Genomic DNA, 19,875 nt, shown 5'->3' with positions numbered 1-19,875 from the left:
AAGAGGGTGTCTGACCAAAGGGAATAGGGTACCTGACCAAAGGGAATAGGGTGTCTGACTAAAGGGAATAGGGTACCTGACCAAAGGGAATAGGGTGCCTGACCAAAGGGAATAGGGTGTCTGACCAAAGGGAATAGGGTGTCTGACTAAAGGGAATAGGGTACCTGACCAAAGGGAATAGGGTGTCTGACCAAAGGGAATAGGGTGTCTGACCAAAGGGAATAGGGTGTCTGACTAAAGGGAATAGGGTACCTGACCAAAGGGAATAGGGTGCCTGACCAAAGGGAAGAGGGTGCCTGACCAAAGGGAATAGGGTACCTGACCAAAGGGAATAGGGTGCCTGACCAAAGGGAATAGGGTGCCTGACCAAAGGGAATAGGGTGTCTGACCAAAGGGAATAGGGTGTCTGACCAAAGGGAATAGGGTACCTGACCAAAGGGAATAGGGTGCCTGACCAAAGGGGATAGGGTGCCTGACCAAAGGGAATAGGGTGCCTGACCAAAGGGAATAGGGTGCCTGACCAAAGGGAATAGGGTACCTGACCAAAGGGAATAGGGTATCTGACCAAAGGGAATAGGGTACCTGACCAAAGGGAATAGGGTGCCTGACCAAAGGGAATAGGGTGCCTGACCAAAGGGAATAGGGTATCTGACCAAAGGGAATAGGGTACCTGACCAAAGGGAATAGGGTGCCTGACCAAAGGGAATAGGGTGCCTGACCAAAGGGAATAGGGTACCTGACCAAAGGGAATAGGGTGTCTGACCAAAGGGAATAGGGTGCCTGACCAAAGGGAATAGGGTACCTGACCAAAGGGAATAGGGTATCTGACCAAAGGGAATAGGGTGCCTGACCAAAGGGAATAGGGTATCTGACCAAAGGGAATAGGGTGCCTGACCAAAGGGAATAGGGTGCCTGACCAAAGGGAATAGGGTGCCTGACCAAAGGGAATAGGGTGTCTGACCAAAGGGAATAGGGTGCCTGACCAAAGGGAATAGGGTACCTGACCAAAGGGAATAGGGTACCTGGCCAAAGGGAATAGGGTGCCTGACCAAAGGGAATAGGGTGTCTGACCAAAGGGAATAGGGTGCCTGACCAAAGGGAATAGGGTACCTGACCAAAGGGAATAGGGTACCTGACCAAAGGGAATAGGGTGCCTGGCCAAAGGGAATAGGGTGCCTGACCAAAGGGAATAGGGAGCCTGTTTGGGTGCCATGATAGAAAAGTCTTCTCTGGTCCTTCCTTTCCAATCCCACTTAAACCCAAAATCCTCCAGTCTTGCATCAAAATCCCTGACTTTATTCTTCAATTCATTGGTTACATTATCAAACCAGTCTTGCCAATGCAAATTAATGAAAATGAAAATACCTCTACAACATGTCCCGCACTTCTCTCTGCTGTCTCCTATTGCAGATATCAAATAAAATAATATTTTATCATTCAAATGCTGAATACAACAGGTGTAGTAGACCTCACAGTCAAATGCTGAATACAACAGGTGTAGTAGACCTCACAGTGAAATGCTGAATACAACAGGTGTAGTAGACCTCACAGTGAAATGCTGAATACAACAGGTGTAGTAGACCTCACAGTGAAATGCTAACATGCTAAATGCAATGTGGAGGCTATATACAGGGGGTACCGGTACAGAGTCAACGTGGAGACTATATACAGGGGGTACCGGTACAGAGTCAATGTGGAGGCTATATACAGGGGGTACCGGTACAGAGTCAATGTGGAGACTATATACAGGGGATACCGGTACAGAGTCAATGTGGAGGCAATATACAGGAGGTACCGGTACAGAGTCAATGGGGAGGCTATATACAGGGGGTACCGGTACAGAGTCAATGTGGAGGCTATATACAGGGTGTTACGGTACAGAGTCAATGTGGAGGCTATATACAGGAGGTACCGGTACAGAGTCAATGTGGAGGCAATATACAGGAGGTACCGGTACAGAGTCAATGGGGAGGCTATATACAGGGGGTAGCGGTACAGAGTCAATGTGGAGGCTATATACAGGGTGTTACGGTACAGAGTCAATGTGGAGGCTATATACAGGAGGTACCGGTACAGAGTCAATGGGGAGGCTATGTACAGGGGGTACCGGTACAGAGTCAAGGTGGAGGCTATATACAGGGTATTACGGTACAGAGTCAATGTGGAGGCTATATACAGGGTGTTACGGTACAGAGTCAATGTGGAGGCTATATACATGGGTACCAGTACAGAGTCAATGTGCAGGGGCACCGGTTAGTTGAGGTAATATGTACATGTAAGTAGAGTTATAAGTGACTATGATGATAACAACAGAGAGTAGCAGCAATGTAGGGGGGGGGGGGGGGCAATGCAAATTGGGTAGCCATTTGACTCGATGTTCAGGAGTCTTATGGCTTGGGGGTAGAAGCCGTTTAGAAGCCTCTTGGACCTAGACTTGGCGCTCCGGTACCGCTTGTTGTGCAGTAGCAGAGAGAACAGTCTATGACTAGGGTGGTTAGAGTCTTTGACAATTTTCAGGGCCTTCCTCTGACACCGCCTGGTGTTGAGGTCCTGGATGGCATGAAGCTAGGCCCCAGTGATGTACTGGGCCGTTCTGGGCCCTCTGTAGAGCCTTGTGATCAGAGGCCGAGCAGTTGCTACACCAGGCAGTGATACAACCAGTCAGGATGCTCTCGATGGTGCAGCTGTAGAACATTTTGAGGATGTGAGGACCCATGCCAAATATTTTCAGTCTCCTGAGGGGGAATAAGCTTTGTCGTGCCCTTTTCACGACTGTCTTAGTATGTTTGGACCATGTTAGTTTATTGGTGTTGGAACTTGAAGCTCTGCCGTGCTTAATGATGGTGTTGGAGTCGTGCCTGGCTGTGCAGTCATGAGTGAACAGGTAGTACAGGAGGGGACTGAGCACGCACCCCTGAGGGACCCCTGTGTTGAGGATCAGCGTGGCAGATGTGTTGCTACCTCCCCTTACCACCTGGGGGTGGCCCGTCGGGAAGTCCAGTATCCAGTTGCAGAGGGAGGTGTTTAGTCCCAGGGTCCTTAGCTTGGTGATGAGCTTTGAGGGCACGATGGTGTTGAACGCTGAGCTGTAGTCAATGAATAGCATTCTCACATAGGTGTTCCTTTTGTCCAGGTGGGAAAGGGCAGTGTGGAGTGATATAGAGATTGCAACATCTGTGGATCTGTTGGTGCGGTATGCAAATTGTAGTGGGTCTAGGGTTGCTGGGATAATGATGTTGATGTGAGCCATGACCAGTCTTTCAAAGCATTTCATGGCTACAGACGTGAGTGCTACGGATCGGTAGTCATTTAGGCAGGTTACCTTAGTGTTCTTGGGCACAGGCACTATGGCGGTCTGCTTTAAACATGTTGGTATTACAGACACCCGACGAGCGTCAGAGCCGGTGTTGTTCGATTTGATCTTAGTCCTGTATTGATGCTTTGCCTGTTTGATGGTTCATCGGAGGGCATAGCAGGATTTCTTATAAGCTTCTGGGTTAGAGTCCCGCTCCTTGAAAGCGGCAGCTCTAGCCTTTAGCTCAGTGCGGATGTTGCCTGTAATCCATGGCTTCTGGTTGGGGTATGTACGTACAGTCACAATGGGGACGACGTCATCGATGCACTTATTGATGAAGCCAATGACTGATGTGGTGTACTCCTCAATGTCATCGGAGGAATCCCAGAACATATTCCAGTCTGTGATGCAAAACAGTCCTGTAGCTTAGCTTCATCTGACCACTTTTTTATTGACCGAGTCACTTTAATATTGTTAGCAGGTATCAGGAGGATATAATTATGGTCAGATTTGCCAAATGGAGGGAGATCTTTGTATGCGTGTCTATGTGTGGAGTATAGGTGGTCCAGAGTTCTTTTCCCTCTGGTTGCACATTTAACATGCTGATAAAAATTTGGTAAAACTTGGATTTACGTTTCCCTGCATTAAAGTCCCCGGCTACTAGGAGCGCCGCCTCTGCATTTTCTTGTTTGCTTATGGTGGAATACAGCTCATTCAATGCTGTATTAGTGCCAGCCTCAGTCTGTGGTGGTATGTAAACAGCTACGAAAAATACAGATGAAAACTCTCTAGGTAGATAGTGTGGTCTACAGCTTATCATGAGATACTCTACTTCAGGCGAGCAATAGCTTCAGACTTCCTTAGATATCGTGCACCAGCTGTTATTTACAAAACTACATAGTCCACCCCCCTTATCTTACCAGACTGTAACGGTTTTGACTTGAGGTTATTATTTATAGGGGTGCCAGGTAGGTTGTGCCTACCAGAGAAAACATTGGTTTCTCCTTTTGGTTTGGGAGTGAGTCCCATCTGAGTCCGTCAAGTCTACACCAATACAAAGGACTTGTGTAAAAGTCAGGATGGAAATAAACTTTTCATAAACCCTTAAAACATTGGAAAGAACTTCAAAAACAACTATATTATTTTGCGTGGGTTATATTAGCAACATCAATGATTACACACACATATAATAATATCACAATGAGTTCTGGTTCTTCTAGAAATGTCCTGTACCTCGGGCTTAAAAAGAGTCCAGCCCGGTAAAGGAGTTCAGGGAACACCCGTGACCTTAGTCACGCAATGTTTGTCCGTTCATTCAAGTGTAGCGTAAACCCAGTATTAATCATACAATCAATATAACAATTATTTTACCACAGAACTTTAAAGTGTATCAACTCTTACTAAGTCCTCAACTACAACTAACTACATAAATCATCACCGTATACATGACATCAAAACAAATGAAATACCAAAAAAGGTTGTAGTCAGTCAGTCAGACAATCCAATCTGCCAATAGATCTCCAGCGGAGAAAGGCAACGAAGAACGGAGAGGTGTAGTCCACGGACACCAAGAGTGGATCCGATCCTGCCAACAGAAACACCGTTTAGCGGAACAAAACAACAGAGAACAGAACTGAGGGTAGTCCATCCTCATTCGCCATCACAATCCGGTCCGCCAACAGATCTCCAGGGAATTAAAGAAAGGCCACAGAGAACAGAGAGGATGTAGTCCACGGACGCAAAGAGTGGATCCGATCCTGGGTAAACTCTATTAGGCTACAAAACAAACGGAATAGAGAAGCTTCAGGAACTGAGGATGCTAGTGATGCTATCATCTTAACGGTATTAGATGCTACAACGTTGAACATGTCATCCTCATTCACGATCTCCATCACAACCCCAAACTTTGATGGCAGCAGCTGATGCTGGCTATTTAATTGGGAATTAAAGGACCGAAACAAACGTGCCTATTGGAAGGAGAAACAAGCTACTGAGCAACTGCTCCGCAACCGAAGGCTCTCCAGCTAGTTCTATCCTGCCGGTCAAACAGCGCCCTCCAGGACACCTAACCAGCCAGCTGTATGTTGATAAAGTCATCAAGGACATCAGCCACAACTCCGTGAAGCATAAGATGTTACAGTTTTGAATGTCCCGTTGGTAGTTTAATCTTCAGGGTAGGTCATCAATTTTATTCTCCAAAAATTGCACGTTTGCTAGGAGAATGGAAGGAAGTGGGGGTTTATTCGATCGCCTACGAATTCTCAGAAGGCAGCCCTCTGGACCCTTTTTCTTCTGGGAATAGAGTGCCATTTCAGACGCAACCTAGGTGGAAACATGGATAAACCTTCCTTTGATTAAGGTCGAGATTAAATATTGAAGAACAGATGATAGCACCACTAGCATCTAATACCGTTAAGATGATAGCACCACTAGCATCTAATACCGTTAAGATGATAGCACCACTAGCATCTAATACCGTTAATATGAAAGCACCACTAGCATCTAATACCGTTAAGATGAAAGCACCACTTGCATCTAATACCGTTTAGATGATAGCACCACTAGCATCTAATCCCGTTAAGATGATAGCACCACTAGCATCTAATACGATTAAGATGATAGCACCACTAGCATCTAATATCGTTAAGATGATAGCACCACTAGCATCTAATACCGTTAAGATGATAGCACCACTAGCATCTAATACCGTTAAGATGATAGCACCACTAGCATCTAATACCGTTAATATGATAGCACCACTCACATCTAATACCGTTAATATGATAGCACCACTAGCATCTAATACCGGGGCGGCAGGGTAGGTTGCAAGTTCAAACCCCCGAGCTGACAAGGTACAAATCTGTCGTTCTGCCCCTGAACAGGCAGTTAACCCACTGTTCCTAGGCCGTCATTGAAAATAAGAATTTGTTCTTAACTGACTTGCCTGGTTAAATAAAGGTAAAATATATATATATATATTTTTTAAAAGCAGTATAAGTTGTTTCTAACCAAGTCATTCTTATAGTGTTCCATTCTACACCGATGTTGGTTCTAACCAAGTCATTCTTATAGTGTTCCATTCTACACCGATGCTGGTTCTAACCAAGTCATTCTTATAGTGTTCCATTCTACACCGATGCTGGTTCTAACCAAGTCATTCTTATAGTGTTCCATTCTACACCGATGCTGGTTCTAACCAAGTCATTCTTATAGTGTTCCATTCTATACTGATGCTGGTTCTAACCAAGTCATTCTTATAGTGTTCCATTCTACACCGATGCTGGTTCTCACCAAGTCATTCTTGCTGAAGTGCATGTTATTGTGTTTTGTTTCAGATTGTCGACCATCGTTGGCTCAGACCAGATCCTGGTAGTCCATGATGGCCAGATTGCCGAGAGAGGGAGGTGAGTAACTGGCTTTAGTGATAGTAAACCCTATACAAGATGCTATACACTTTCAAAAGATCCAGTTTGTCAGGCAGTTAACCTCCAGCTTCAGTGTAGTAGAGGGTGCCACTACCTGTGAAATAGTGTCCTGGTGTGATTTTCCATTATGCCGAGAGCTGTTCCCTTGCTGTACAACTGAGAGCACAAAACTATTCCATTGGGTTCTATTCTACTGGTAGAAACAGGCTTTTACTATACAGTCATTTTTATATCACGTTATGGCTGAGCAAACTTGACCTCTTGTTCCCATCTCATTGTTGCATTTCGTTCTTGTGCTTTCAACAAATCTGTGAGAAACTGTTTTAAGAGGTGTCTTTGAAAAGAGAGAGTTAAAGGAACGTTCCGCAGCTTGTCTCCACGACTACAGAGAAAGTTTTTAGTGGCCCAAGTTATCCAAATTTCCCAAAATTATTCAATTACTACAGTTCCCATGATGCTTGGCTGTTAGAATACCGAGATTACTACAGTTCCCATGATGCTTGGCTGTTAGAATACTGAGATTACTACAGTTCCCATGATGCTTGGCTGTTAGAATACTGAGATTACTACAGTCCCCATGATGCTTTGGTGTTAAAATAATGAAGGCAGGTAGAGGGAGGAGCATCTAAGCTAGATGGGCGCTAGCTTTGTGTTTAAACATTTACATTTACATTTAAGTCATTTAGCAGACGCTCTTATCCAGAGCGACTTACAAATTGGTGAATTCACCTTCTGACATCAGTGGAACAGCCACTTTACAATAGTGCATCTAAATCATTTACCGCTCTGTACATCACTGAAGGATTACTTTATCCTATCCTAGGTATTCCTTGAAGAGGTGGGGTTTCAGGTGTCCCGGAAGGTGGTGATTGACTCCGCTGTCCTGGCCTCTATATCAGGGAGTGTTGCGGGGGCCAGCCCGGTACATCACTGGGACTGGCTCCCTGCTATCCAGAACCTTTATCAGAGGGGGCTGGCCAGCCCGGAATCACTGGGACTACTCCCTCAGTGGTAGGGAGGCGAGCATATCAGAGGTGGATGAACGCAGTGCCCTTGTTTGGGTGTAGGGCCTGATCAGAGCCTGGAGGGTACTGCGGTGCCGCCCGGTACATCACTGGGGCAAGCACCATGGTCTTGTAGCAGATGGGCTTCAACTGGAAGCCAGTGGAGATCACTGAGGACTGAGCTCCCGTGATCCAGAACTTGGGAAGGTTGAACACCAGACGGGCCCGGTACATCACTGGATGAGTTGTCCAGAACCTCTAATGGCAGAGGCAGGGAGCCCAGCCAACAGCGAGTTGCAGTAATCCAGACGGGAGATGACAAGTGCCTGGATCCAGAACCTCTATATCAGAGGGTGGTGCGGCGGATGTTGTACATCACTGGGACTGAGCTCCCTGCTATCCACAGGAACGGGCCACCGCCTGAACCTTGATATCACAGGGTGTTGTCCAGGATCACGCCCGGTTCATCACTGGGAGGAGGACACAATGGATCCAGAACCTCGTGATATCAGAGGGTCATGGAACGGGCAGTCCTTCCACTGGGGCCAGATCTCCCGCCATCCAGAACCTCATATCAGAGGTGGTGATCCGTCATCCACACTGATCCCTGTCTCCAGAACATATCAGAGGGCGTTGCGCCACCCGGTCATCACTGGGACTGGAGAAGATCCCTTGCTGTCCAGAACCTCTATATCAATGATAGGAGAGACCATGCCCGGTTATCACAGAGCCAAGTGACATCCAGAACCTCTATATCGAGAATAGCGAGCCAGCCCGGTACATCACTGGGACAGAGCTCCCTGCTATCCAGAACCTCTATATCAGAGGGTGGTGCGGCCAGCCCGGGACATCACTGGGACTGAGCTCCCTGCCATCCAGAACCTCTATATCAGAGGGTGGAGAGGGCTGCGGCCAGCCCGGTACATCACTGGGACTGAGCTCCCTGCCATCCAGAACCTCTATATCAGAGGGTGTTGAGACCAGCCCGGTACATCACTGGGAGAGGGTGGATCCAGGATGATCTGATGGTTCCAGCCCGGTATCACTGGGGCCAGCCCCTGCCATCCAGGTCTATATCAGAGATGAGAGCAGAGGGTACATTACTGGGACTGTGCTCCCTGCCATCCAGAACCTACAGATCAGAGGGTGTTGAATGACTAGTCTTGAAATCCTGACTGATTCCCTGGATCCAGAACCTCATTCTGAGAGAGATAGTTGGAGAGCTGGCCATCACTGGGACAGCACGCCATCAAGAACCTTTTCAGAGAAAAGAAAGAAGCCCGGTATCACTGGTCTGTAGTTGTTGACATCCAGAACCTCTAGATCAGAGGGTGTTGCGGCCAAGCCCGGTACATCACTGAGGTAGGTTTTTTCTCTCTTTGAAGACTGAGCTCCCTGCTATCCAGAACCTCTATATCAGAGGGTGTGAGACCAGCCCGGTACATCACTGGGACTGAGGTCTCCATCCAGAACCTCTGGATATCAGAGGAGGGTGCGTCAGCCCGCAGGTCACTGGGACTAAGCTCCCTGCTATCCAGAACCTCTCATCAGAGGGTGGGCGGAAAGCCCGGTCACATCACTGGGACTAGGGCAGTGCTATCCAGAACCTCTATATCAGAGGGTCGTTTGACCCGCAATCACTGGGGATCGGATGTCCCTGCCATCCAGAACCTCTATATCAAAATGGTGGACGCGGCCAGCCTGCAGATCACTGGGGCCGAGGCCATCCAGAACCTCTATATCAGGAGGATGGAGAAGGTGGCAATCACTGGGACTGAACAAACCATCCAGAACTGTATCAGAGGATATAGGAAAGATACACAACATCATAAAAACACAAGCTAGCTATCCATTACCTCTATATCAGAGGGTGTTGAGGCCAGACTACATCACTGTATCACTCCCGCTATCCAGAACCTCTATATCAGAGGGTCATGACTACCAGCCCGGTACATCACTGGGACTGAGCTCCCTGCTATCCAGAACCTCTATATCAGAGGGTGTTGCGGCCAGCCCGGTACATCACTGGGACTAAGCTCCCTGCCATCCAGAACCTCTATATCAGAGGGTGTGAAAGGAAGTCCCGGAAAATGGTTAAAGACTCCAACCTCCCAAGACATAGACTACCCTCTCTGCTTCCTGATGGCAGCGGTACCAGAGCATCAAGTCTGGCACCAACAGGCTCCTGAACAGCTTCTATCCCCAAGACAGGAAAATCTAAATAAATCAGCCAAGAACTCAGAAAAAAAATTGCAGACCTCCACAAGTCTGGTTCATCCTTGGGAGCAATTTCCAAACCCCTGAAGGTACCACGTTCATCTGTACAAAAAACAGTACGCAAGTATAAACACCATGGGACCACGCAGCCATCATACCGCTCAGGAAGGAGACGCGTTCTGTCTCCTAGAGATGAACGTACTTTGGTGCGAAAAGTGCAAATCAATCCCAGAACAACAGCAAAGGACCTTGTGAAGATGCTGGAGGAAACAGGTACAAAAGTATTTATATCCGCAGTAAAACGAGTCCTATATCGACATAACCTGAAAGACCACTCAGCAAGGAAGAAGCCACTGCTCCAAAACCACCATAAAAAGCCAGACTACAGTTTGCAACTGCACTTGGGGACAAATATCGTACTTTTTGGAGAAATTTCCTCTGATCTGATGAAACAAAATAGAACTGTTTGGTCATAATGACCATCGTTATGTTTGGAGGAATGGGGGATGCTTGTAAGCCAAAGAACACCATGCCATCCATGAAGCATGGGGGTGTTAGCATCATGTTGTGGGGGTGTTAGCATCATGTTGTGGGGGTGCTTTGCTGCAGGAGGGACTGGTGCACTTCACAAAATAGATGGCAACATGAGGAATGAAAATGATGTGGATATATTGAAGCAACAGCTCAAGACATCAGTCAGGAAGTTAAAGCTTGGTCGCAAATGGGTCTTCCAAATGTACAATGACCCCAAGCATACTTCCAAAGTTGTGGCAAAATGGCATAAGGACAACAAAGTCAAGGTATTGGAGTGGCCATCACAAAGCCCTGACCTCATTCCAATAGAACATTTGGGGGCAGAACTGGAAAAGTGTGTGTGAGCAAGGAGGCCTACAAACCTGACTCAGTTACACCAGCTCTGTCAGGAGGAATGGGCCAAAATTCACCCAACTTATTGTGGGAAGCTTGTGGAAGGCTACCTGAAACATTTGACCCAAGTTAAACAATTTAAAGGCAATGCTACCAAATACTAATTGACTATGTAAACTTCTGACCCCCTGAAATTGTGATGAAAGAAATAAAAGCTGAAATAAATCATTCTCTCCTAATTATTCTGACATTTCACATTCTGAAAATAAAGTGGTGATCCTAACTGACCTAAAACAGGGAATATTTACTAGGATTAAATGTCAGGAGTTGTGAAAAACTGAGTTTAAATGTATTTGGCTAAGGTGTACGTAAACTTCCGACTTCAACTGCATCTACCTCCATCACTCCAGTATCCCTGTCTCCTTCCCCCTATACATATCTACCTCCATCACTCCAGTATCCCCTTCCCCCTATACATATCTATCTCCATCACTCCAGTATCACTGTCTCCTTCCCCCTATATATATCTACATCCATCACTCCAGTATCCCTGTCCCCTTTCCCCTATACATATCTACCTCCATCACTCCAGTATCCCTGTCTCCTTCCCCCTATACATATCTACCTCCATCACTCCAGTATCCCTGTCCCCTTCCCCCTATACATATCTACCTCCATCACTCCAGTATCCCTGTCCCCTTCCCCCTATACATATCTACCTCCATCACTCCAGTATCCCTGTCTCCTTCCCCCTATACATATCTACCTCCATCACTCCAGTATCCCAGTCTCCTTCCCCCTACACATATCTACCTCCATCACTCCAGTATCTCCTTCCCCCTATACATATCTATCTCCATCACTCCAGTATCTCCTTCCCCCTATACATATCTACCTCCATTACTCCAGTATCCCGGTCTCCTTCCCCCTATATATATCTACCTCCATCACTCCAGTATCCCTGTCCCCTTTCCCCTATACATATCTACCTCCATCACTCCAGTATCCCTGTACATTGTTAATATGATACTGACCCTGTATATAGTATGGTATTAACTGACCCTGTATATAGTATGGTACTAACTGACCCTGTATATAGTATGGTATTAACTGACCCTGTATATAGTGTGGTATTAACTGACCCTGTATATAGTATGGTACTAACTGACCCTGTATATAGTATGGTATTAACTGACCCTGTATATAGTATGGTATTAACTGACCCTGTATATAGTATGGTATTAACTGACCCTGTATATAGTATGGTACTAACTGACCCTGTATATAGTATTGTACTAACTGACCCTGTATATAGTATTAACTGACTCTGTATATAGTATGGTACTAACTGACCCTGTATATAGTATGGTATTAACTGACCCTGTATATAGTATGGTACTAACTGACTCTGTATATAGTATGGTACTAACTGACCCTGTATATAGTATGGTATTAACTGACCCTGTATATAGTATGGTACTAACTGACCCTGTATATAGTATGGTATTAACTGACCCTGTATATAGTATGGTACTAACTGACTCTGTATATAGTATGGTACTAACTGACCCTGTATATAGTATGGTATTAACTGACCCTGTATATAGTATGGTACTAACTGACCCTGTATATAGTATGGTATTAACTGACCCTGTATATAGTATGGTACTAACTGACCCTGTATATAGTATGGTACTGCATTGGTGGGGTTAGAACATTCAAGAAAGGCATTTCACTGTACTTGACAGGTGACATTGACTTGAAACTCTCCCCTCTCCTTCTCCTGCTGCCTTTCTCTCTCTTTAACCTCTCTCCCCTCTCCTCTTTGACTCCCCCCTCTCTCCTCTTTGATGCCCCCTAACTCCTCTTTGACTCCCCCCTCTCTCCCCTTTAACCTCTCTCCTCTTTGACTCCCCCCTCTCTCCTCTTTAACCTCTCTCCTCTTTGACTCCCCCCTCTCTCCTCTGTAACCTCTCTCCTCTTCCACTCCCCCCACTCTCCTCTTTAACCTCTTCCACTCCCCCCACTCTCCTCTTTAACCTCTCTCCTCTTCCACTCCCCCACTCTCCTCTTCGACTCTCCCTCCCTCCCCTCCCTCCCTCCCTCCCTCCCTCCCTCCCTCCCTCCCTCCCTCCCTCCCTCCCCTCCCTCCCTCCCTCCAGGCATGAGGAGTTGCTGTCCCAGGGAGGTTTGTACTCTGCTATGTGGCTGAAACAGCAGCACAGCACAGCCAAGACAGAAACATACAACTCTAACCCAGAGGATCAGCAGGCCACTACTCCCCACCACGGTCCCTGAGCCAGTAACCCAGCACAGAGCTAACCTACAGCTAACCAGGGAACAGAGGAGCAGATTGAGCCAGGATAGAGCTCAACCATCTGAAGGAAAAGATTCAACTCATATTGTGGCATTTTGGGCGGGTACGGCGAGGTTCTGAGGCGAGTTTCAAACTTAGCATCTTAAGGTACATCTTGCATTCAAAATACATTACTGCTGCTCCAAGAAAAGCTAGTTACACTAGACGGTAACGTTACAAAGCTAGTTACACTAGACGGTAACGTTACAAAGCTAGTTACACTAGACGGTAACTTTACAAAGCTAGTTACACTAGACGGTAACTTTACAAAGCTAGTTACACTAGACGGTAACGTTACAAAGCTAGTTACACTAGACGGTGACGTTACAAAGCTAGTTACACTAGACGGTGACGTTACAAAGCTAGTTACACTAGATGGTGACGTTACAAAGCTAGTTACACTAGATGGTGACGTTACAAAGCTAGTTACACTAGATGGTGACGTTACAAAGCTAGTTACACTAGATGGTAACGTTACAAAGCTAGTTACACTAGATGGTAACTAGTTACACTAGATGGTAACGTTACAAAGCTAGATGATGGTAACGTTACAAAGCTAGTTACACTAGATGGTAACGTTACAAAGCTAGTTACACTAGATGGTAACGTTACAAAGCTAGTTACACTAGATGGTAACGTTACAAAGCTAGTTACACTAGATGGTAACGTTACAAAGCTAGTTACACTAGATGGTAACGTTACAAAGCTAGTTACACTAGATGGTAACGTTACAAAGCTAGTTACACTAGATGGTAACGTTACAAATGGTAACTAGCTAGTTACACTAGATGGTAACGTTAAAAGCTAGTTACACTAGATGGTAGTTACAAAGCTAGTTACACTAGATGGTAAAGTTAAAGCTAGTTAACTAGATGGTAACGTGCTAGTTACACTATATTTAATGATAACACGTGGTGTACGTGGGAAGTTAAAGCAGACTCCCAACTCGCTGTGTCAAATAACCTCAGACCAAAGATGATGAATTGTTGTTCAACTTTAACTGTGAATTCTACTGCTGTTTTATTAAACTGACTGTGACGGACATTTATTGAAGTCGTGACCCGTTGCACATCACCCATAAGTACATTGCAATAAATACAAACATACCTACCACTGTATCTACAAAAGTTTATTTATTTTGAATATATTCATCTGCCTACACAAGCTACGGCTTTAAAATTACACAGAAAATGTATATTTAAAATCCAGTTTCCATTGAAACTCATGAATCAGTAACATACAGTGCACTTTGAATTTCAATGTTTTTCTTAAAGCCGAGTGGGACATGGGATTTACATGAAAGATATGGGGGCAGTAACTTAATGCTATCTATTGTGAGAGCTTAACATAACATGGTGAGTCATTAACCATGTATTCATTCAACATGGAAAATCTTGTAGCGTTTTCCCATGTGTATTCATTCAACATGGAGAGATCGTTATGACACTAGAGAGATCGAACATGACACGTAGCTAGAGAGATCTTAACATAATAAGAGAGATCCATCATCATGTAGCTATCATTAACATCAACATGTAGCTAGAGAGATCAAAACATAACATGTAGCTAGAGAGATCGTTAACATGATGTAGCTAGAGATCATTAACATAACACGTAGCTAAGAGATCAAACATAACATGTAGCTAGAGGATCATTAACATAACATGTAGCTAGAGAGATCGTTAACATGAACACGTAGCTAGAGAGATCATTAACATAACACGTTAACATTAACATAAACGTAGCTAGAGAGATCGTTAACATAACATGACATGTAGCTAGAGAGATCATTAACATAACATGTTAAGATCATTAACATAACATGTAGCTAGAGAGATCATTAACATAACATGTAGCTAGAGAGATCATTAACATGACATGTAGCTAGAGAGATCGTTAACATGACACGTAGCTAGAGATCATTAACATCATAACATGTAGCTCGTTAGACATTAACATAACATGTAGCTAGAGAGATCATTAACATAACATGTAGCTAGAGAGATCATTAACATAACATGTAGCTAGAGAGATCATTAACATAACACGTAGCTAGAGAGATTAACATAACATGTAGCTAACATTAATGTAGCTAGAGAGATCATTAACATAACATGTAGCTAGAGAGATCATTAACATAACAACGTAGCTAGAGAGATCATTAACATAACATGTAAGAGAGATCAACATAACATGTAGCTAGAGAGATCATTAACATAACATGTAGCTAGAGAGATCATTAACATAACATGTAGCTAGAGAAATCATGTAACATAACATGTAGCTAGAGAGATCATTAACATAACACGTAGCTAGAGAGATCATTAACATCAAACATGTAGCTAGACATTAACATAACATGTAGCTAGAGAGATCGTTAACATTAACACATGTAGCTAGAGAGATCATTAACATAACACGCTAGAGAGATCATTAACATAACATGTAGCTAACAACATAACATGTAGAGAGATCTAGTAGCTAGAGAGATCATTAACATAACATGTAGCTAGAGAGATCATTAACATAACATGTAGCTAGAGAGATCATTAACATAACATGTAGCTAGAGAGATCATTAACATAACACGTAGCTAGAGAGATCGCTAACGTCATAACGTGTAATTGGGGATGTGATGTAGAAACAAGATGTTTGTTTCAGGACAGCATTAAGTTCTTGCTATGAGCGATATGGATATGTGTGGATGCTAGTGCCTATATGTGCTCCCTAAAACACTTCAGGCCTTTGTAATCGACTTGGCCCGGATATCCTGGAATGACATTGACCTCATCCTAGAGAGATCGTCAGCTAGATGATCATTAACATAACATGTAGCCTCATTAACATAACATGGCTATTATTTAAAAGTGTCTTCCTCACCATCTTAAATAAGCATATGCCCCATTCAAAAAATGTAGAACTAGGAATAGATATGCCTGGCTAGTGTCTTCCTCACCATCTTAAATAAGGTTCAAAAATGTAGAACTCCAAACCTGTCTGCCCTTGACCAGCACAAAAACATCCTGTGGTGTTCTGCATTAGCATCGAATAGCCCCCGTGATATGCAACTTTTCAGGGAAGTTAGGAACAAATATACACAGGCACTTAGCAAAACAAAGGCTAGCTTTTTCAAACAGAAATGTGCATCCTGTAGCACTAAATCAAAACAGTTCTGGGACACTGTAAAGTCCCTGGAGAAAAAGAGCACTTCCTTCTGGGACACTGTAAAGTCCATGGAGAATAAGAGCACCTCCTTCTGGGACACTAAAGTCCATGGAGAATAAGAGCACCTCCTTCTGGGACACTGTAAAGTCCATGGAGAATAAGAGCACCTCCTTCTGGGACACTGTAAAGAATAAGAGAATAAGAGCACCTCCTCCCAGCTGCCCACTGCACTGAGGCTAGGAAACACTGTCACCACCGATAAATCCACTATATTTGAGAATTTCAGTAAGCATTTCTCTACTTCTGGCCATGCTTTCCACCTGACTACCCCTATCCCGGTCAACTGCCCGGGACCCTCCACAGCAACCCGCCAAAGCCCCCAACATTTCTCCTTTACCCAAATCCAGATAGCCGATGTTCTGAAAGAGCTGCAAAATCTGGACCCCTACAAATCAGCCGGGCTAGACAATCTGGACCCTCTCTTTCTAAAATCTGCTGAAATTGTTGCAACCCCTATTACTAGCCTGTTCAACCTCTCTTTCGTGTCATCTGAGATTCCCAAAGATTGGAAAGATGACGTGGCCTGTTGTCCGGTCCTCTGGCAGTCTCTATGGGGTCCCACAGGGTTCAATTCTCAGGCCGACTCTCTTCTCTGTATACATCAATGATGTCGCTCTTGCTGCTGGTGATTCTCTAACCCATCTCTACGCAGACGACACCATTCTGTATACTTCTGGCCCTTCTTTGGACACTGTGTTAACGAACCTCCAGACGAGCTTCAATGCCATACAACTCTCCTTCCGTGGCCTCCAACTGCTCTTAAACGCTAGTAAAACTAAATGCATGGTATTCAACCAATCGCTGCCCGCACCTGCTCGCCCGTCCAGCATCACTACTCTGGCCGGCTCTGACTTAGAATACTATAAATACCTAGGTGTCTGGCTAGACTGTAAACTCTCCTTCCAGACTCACATTAAACATCTCCAATCCAAAATTAAATCTAGAATTGGCTTCCTATATTGCAACAAAGCATCCTTCACTCATGCTGCCAAACATACCCTCGTAAAACTGACCATCCTACCGATCCTTGACTTCGGTGATGTCATCTATAAAATTGCCTCCAAAACTCTACTCAACAAACTGGATGCAGTCTGTCACAGTGCCATCCGTTTTGTCACTAAAGCACCTTATACCACCCACCATTGCGACCTGTATGTTCTAGTCGGCTGGCCCTCGATACATATTCGTCGCCAGACCCACTGGCTTCAGGTCATCTACAAGTCCATGCTAGGTAAAGCTCCGCCTTATCTCAGTTCACTGGTCACGATGGCAACACCCACCCGTAGCACACGCTCCAGCAGGTGTATCTCACTGATCATCCCTAAAGCCAACACCTCATTTGGCTGCCTTTCGTTCCAGTTCTCTGCTGCCTGTGACTGGAACGAATTGCAAAAATCGCTGAATTTGGAGACTTTTATCTCCCTCACCAACTTCAAACATCTGCTATCTAAGCAGCTAACCGATCGCTGCAGCTGTACATAGTCTATCGGTAAATAGCCCACCCAATTTGACCTACCTCATCCCCATACTGTTTATATTTATTTACTTTTCTGCTCTTTTGCACACCAGTATCTCTACTTGTACATGACCATCTGATCATTTATCACTCCAGTGTTAATCTGCAAAATTGTAATTATTCGACCTACCTCCTCATGCCTTTCACACACAATGTATATAAACTCTTTTTTCCTACTGTGTTATTGACTTGTTAATTGTTTACTCCATGTGTAACTCTGTGTTGTCTGTTCACACTGCTATGCTTTATCTTGGCCAGGTCGCAGTTCTAAATGAGAACTTGTTCTCAACTAGCCTACCTGGTTAAATAAAGGTGAAATAAATAAAAAAATAAAATAAAAAAAACAATCAGTAGAATGTGTCAAGTTGATGTCAAATTGAGGAAACATTTTCAGAATATGCGACATGATACGTAAGGCAGCAGGTAGCCTTGTGCGGATGTGTAGCAACCCAAAGGCTGTGTGTTTTAATCTCATCATGAACAACTTTAGCATTTTCGCTACTTTACTACTTTTCAACTACTTGTTAGCTAGCCCTTCCCCTAACCTGAATCCTTTTATCTAAACCTTCCCCTAACCTGAATCCTTTTATCTAAACCTTCCCCTATCCTGAATCATTTCAGCTAACCCTTCCCCTAACCTAAACCGTTTTAGATAACCTTAACCCGTTTAGCTAACCCTAACCTGAACCCTTTTAGCTAAGCATAACCTGAACCCTTTTAGCTAACCCTTTCCCTAACCTGAACCCTTTTAGCTAACCCTAGCCTGAACCCTTTTAGCTAACCCTAGCTCGAATCCTTTTAGCTAACCCTAACCTGAATCCTTTTAGCTAACCCTAGCCTGAACCCTTTTAGCTAACCCTAACCTGAACCCTTTTAGCTAACCCTAACAGAAACCCTTTTAGCTAACCCTAACCTGAATCCTTTCAGTTAACCCTAACCTGAACCCTTTTAGCTAACCCTAGCCTGAACCCTTTTAGCTAACCCTAACCTGAACCCTTTTAGCTAACCCTAACAGAAACCCTTTTAGCTAACCCTAACCTGAATCCTTTCAGTTAACCCTAACCTGAACCCTTTTAGCTAACCCTAACCTGAACCCTTTTAGCTAACCCTAACAGAAACCCTTTCATCTAATCCTAACCTGAACCCTTTTAGCTGAACCTAACCTGAACCCTTTTAGCTGAACCTAACCTGAACCCTTTTAGCTGAACCTAACCACTAACCCTAACCCATAGAGCTGGCTAGCTAGCCACCTAGATCAGTGGTTTCCAACCAGGGGTACTAGGACCCCTGGGGGTGCGAGACCACAGGCCTACTGGTAAAATGCACATGGGGAGTACTTCAGGGATACTCCTGGCAGAGCAAAAATCAGTTGGTGGTGCAGAAAAGCAAAATTACTTTAGACACAACAAATTGCAAATCGTAACATCTCATACGAATTGTACTTTCGTAACATTTCATACGAATTGTACTTTCGTAACATTTCATACGAATTGTACTTTCGTAACATTTCATACGAATTGTACTTTCGTAACATTTCATACGAATTGTACTTTCGTAACATTTCATACGAATTGTACTTTCGTAACATTTCATACGAATTGTACTTTCGTAACATTTCATACGAATTGTACTTTCGTAACATTTCATACGAATTGTACTTTCGTAACATTTCATACGAATTGTACTTTCGTAACATTTCATACGAATTGTACTTTCGTAACATTTCATACGAATTGTACTTTCGTAACATTTCATACGAATTGTACTTTCGTAACATTTCATACCAATTTTATTTCGTAACATTTCATACCAATTGTATTTTCGTAACATATCCTACGAATTGTATTTTCGTGACATATTATACGAAATGGATGATGGAAGACCACCGATTAATACATACCATACGCTTTACGAAACGTAACATATACTAAATAGGCTGTGTGTCGGTTTTTACCTCCAGGATAATACGC

At 44.3% G+C, this 19,875-nt stretch overlaps 1 protein-coding gene across 1 annotated transcript in view; it reads left to right on the top strand.

The window, feature by feature from the left end:
• LOC135521337 (ATP-binding cassette sub-family B member 6-like) overlaps positions 1-13,303 on the top strand; it is a 55,839-nt gene extending 42,536 nt beyond the window's left edge. The window contains exons 17-18 of the mRNA XM_064947254.1: positions 6,631-6,699; positions 12,971-13,303. Coding sequence (XP_064803326.1) covers positions 6,631-6,699; positions 12,971-13,106 — 205 coding nt within the window. The 3' untranslated portion in view covers positions 13,107-13,303. The remainder of the gene's footprint in view (positions 1-6,630; positions 6,700-12,970) is intronic.
• Positions 13,304-19,875: the final 6,572 nt, after the last annotated feature.

Source organism: Oncorhynchus masou, chromosome 29 (genome assembly GCF_036934945.1).
Source record: "Oncorhynchus masou masou isolate Uvic2021 chromosome 29, UVic_Omas_1.1, whole genome shotgun sequence".
Lineage (NCBI taxonomy): Eukaryota > Metazoa > Chordata > Actinopteri > Salmoniformes > Salmonidae > Oncorhynchus > Oncorhynchus masou.
Note: the sequence above shows the minus strand (reverse complement) of the source record. Positions and strands in the feature narration are given on the sequence as shown.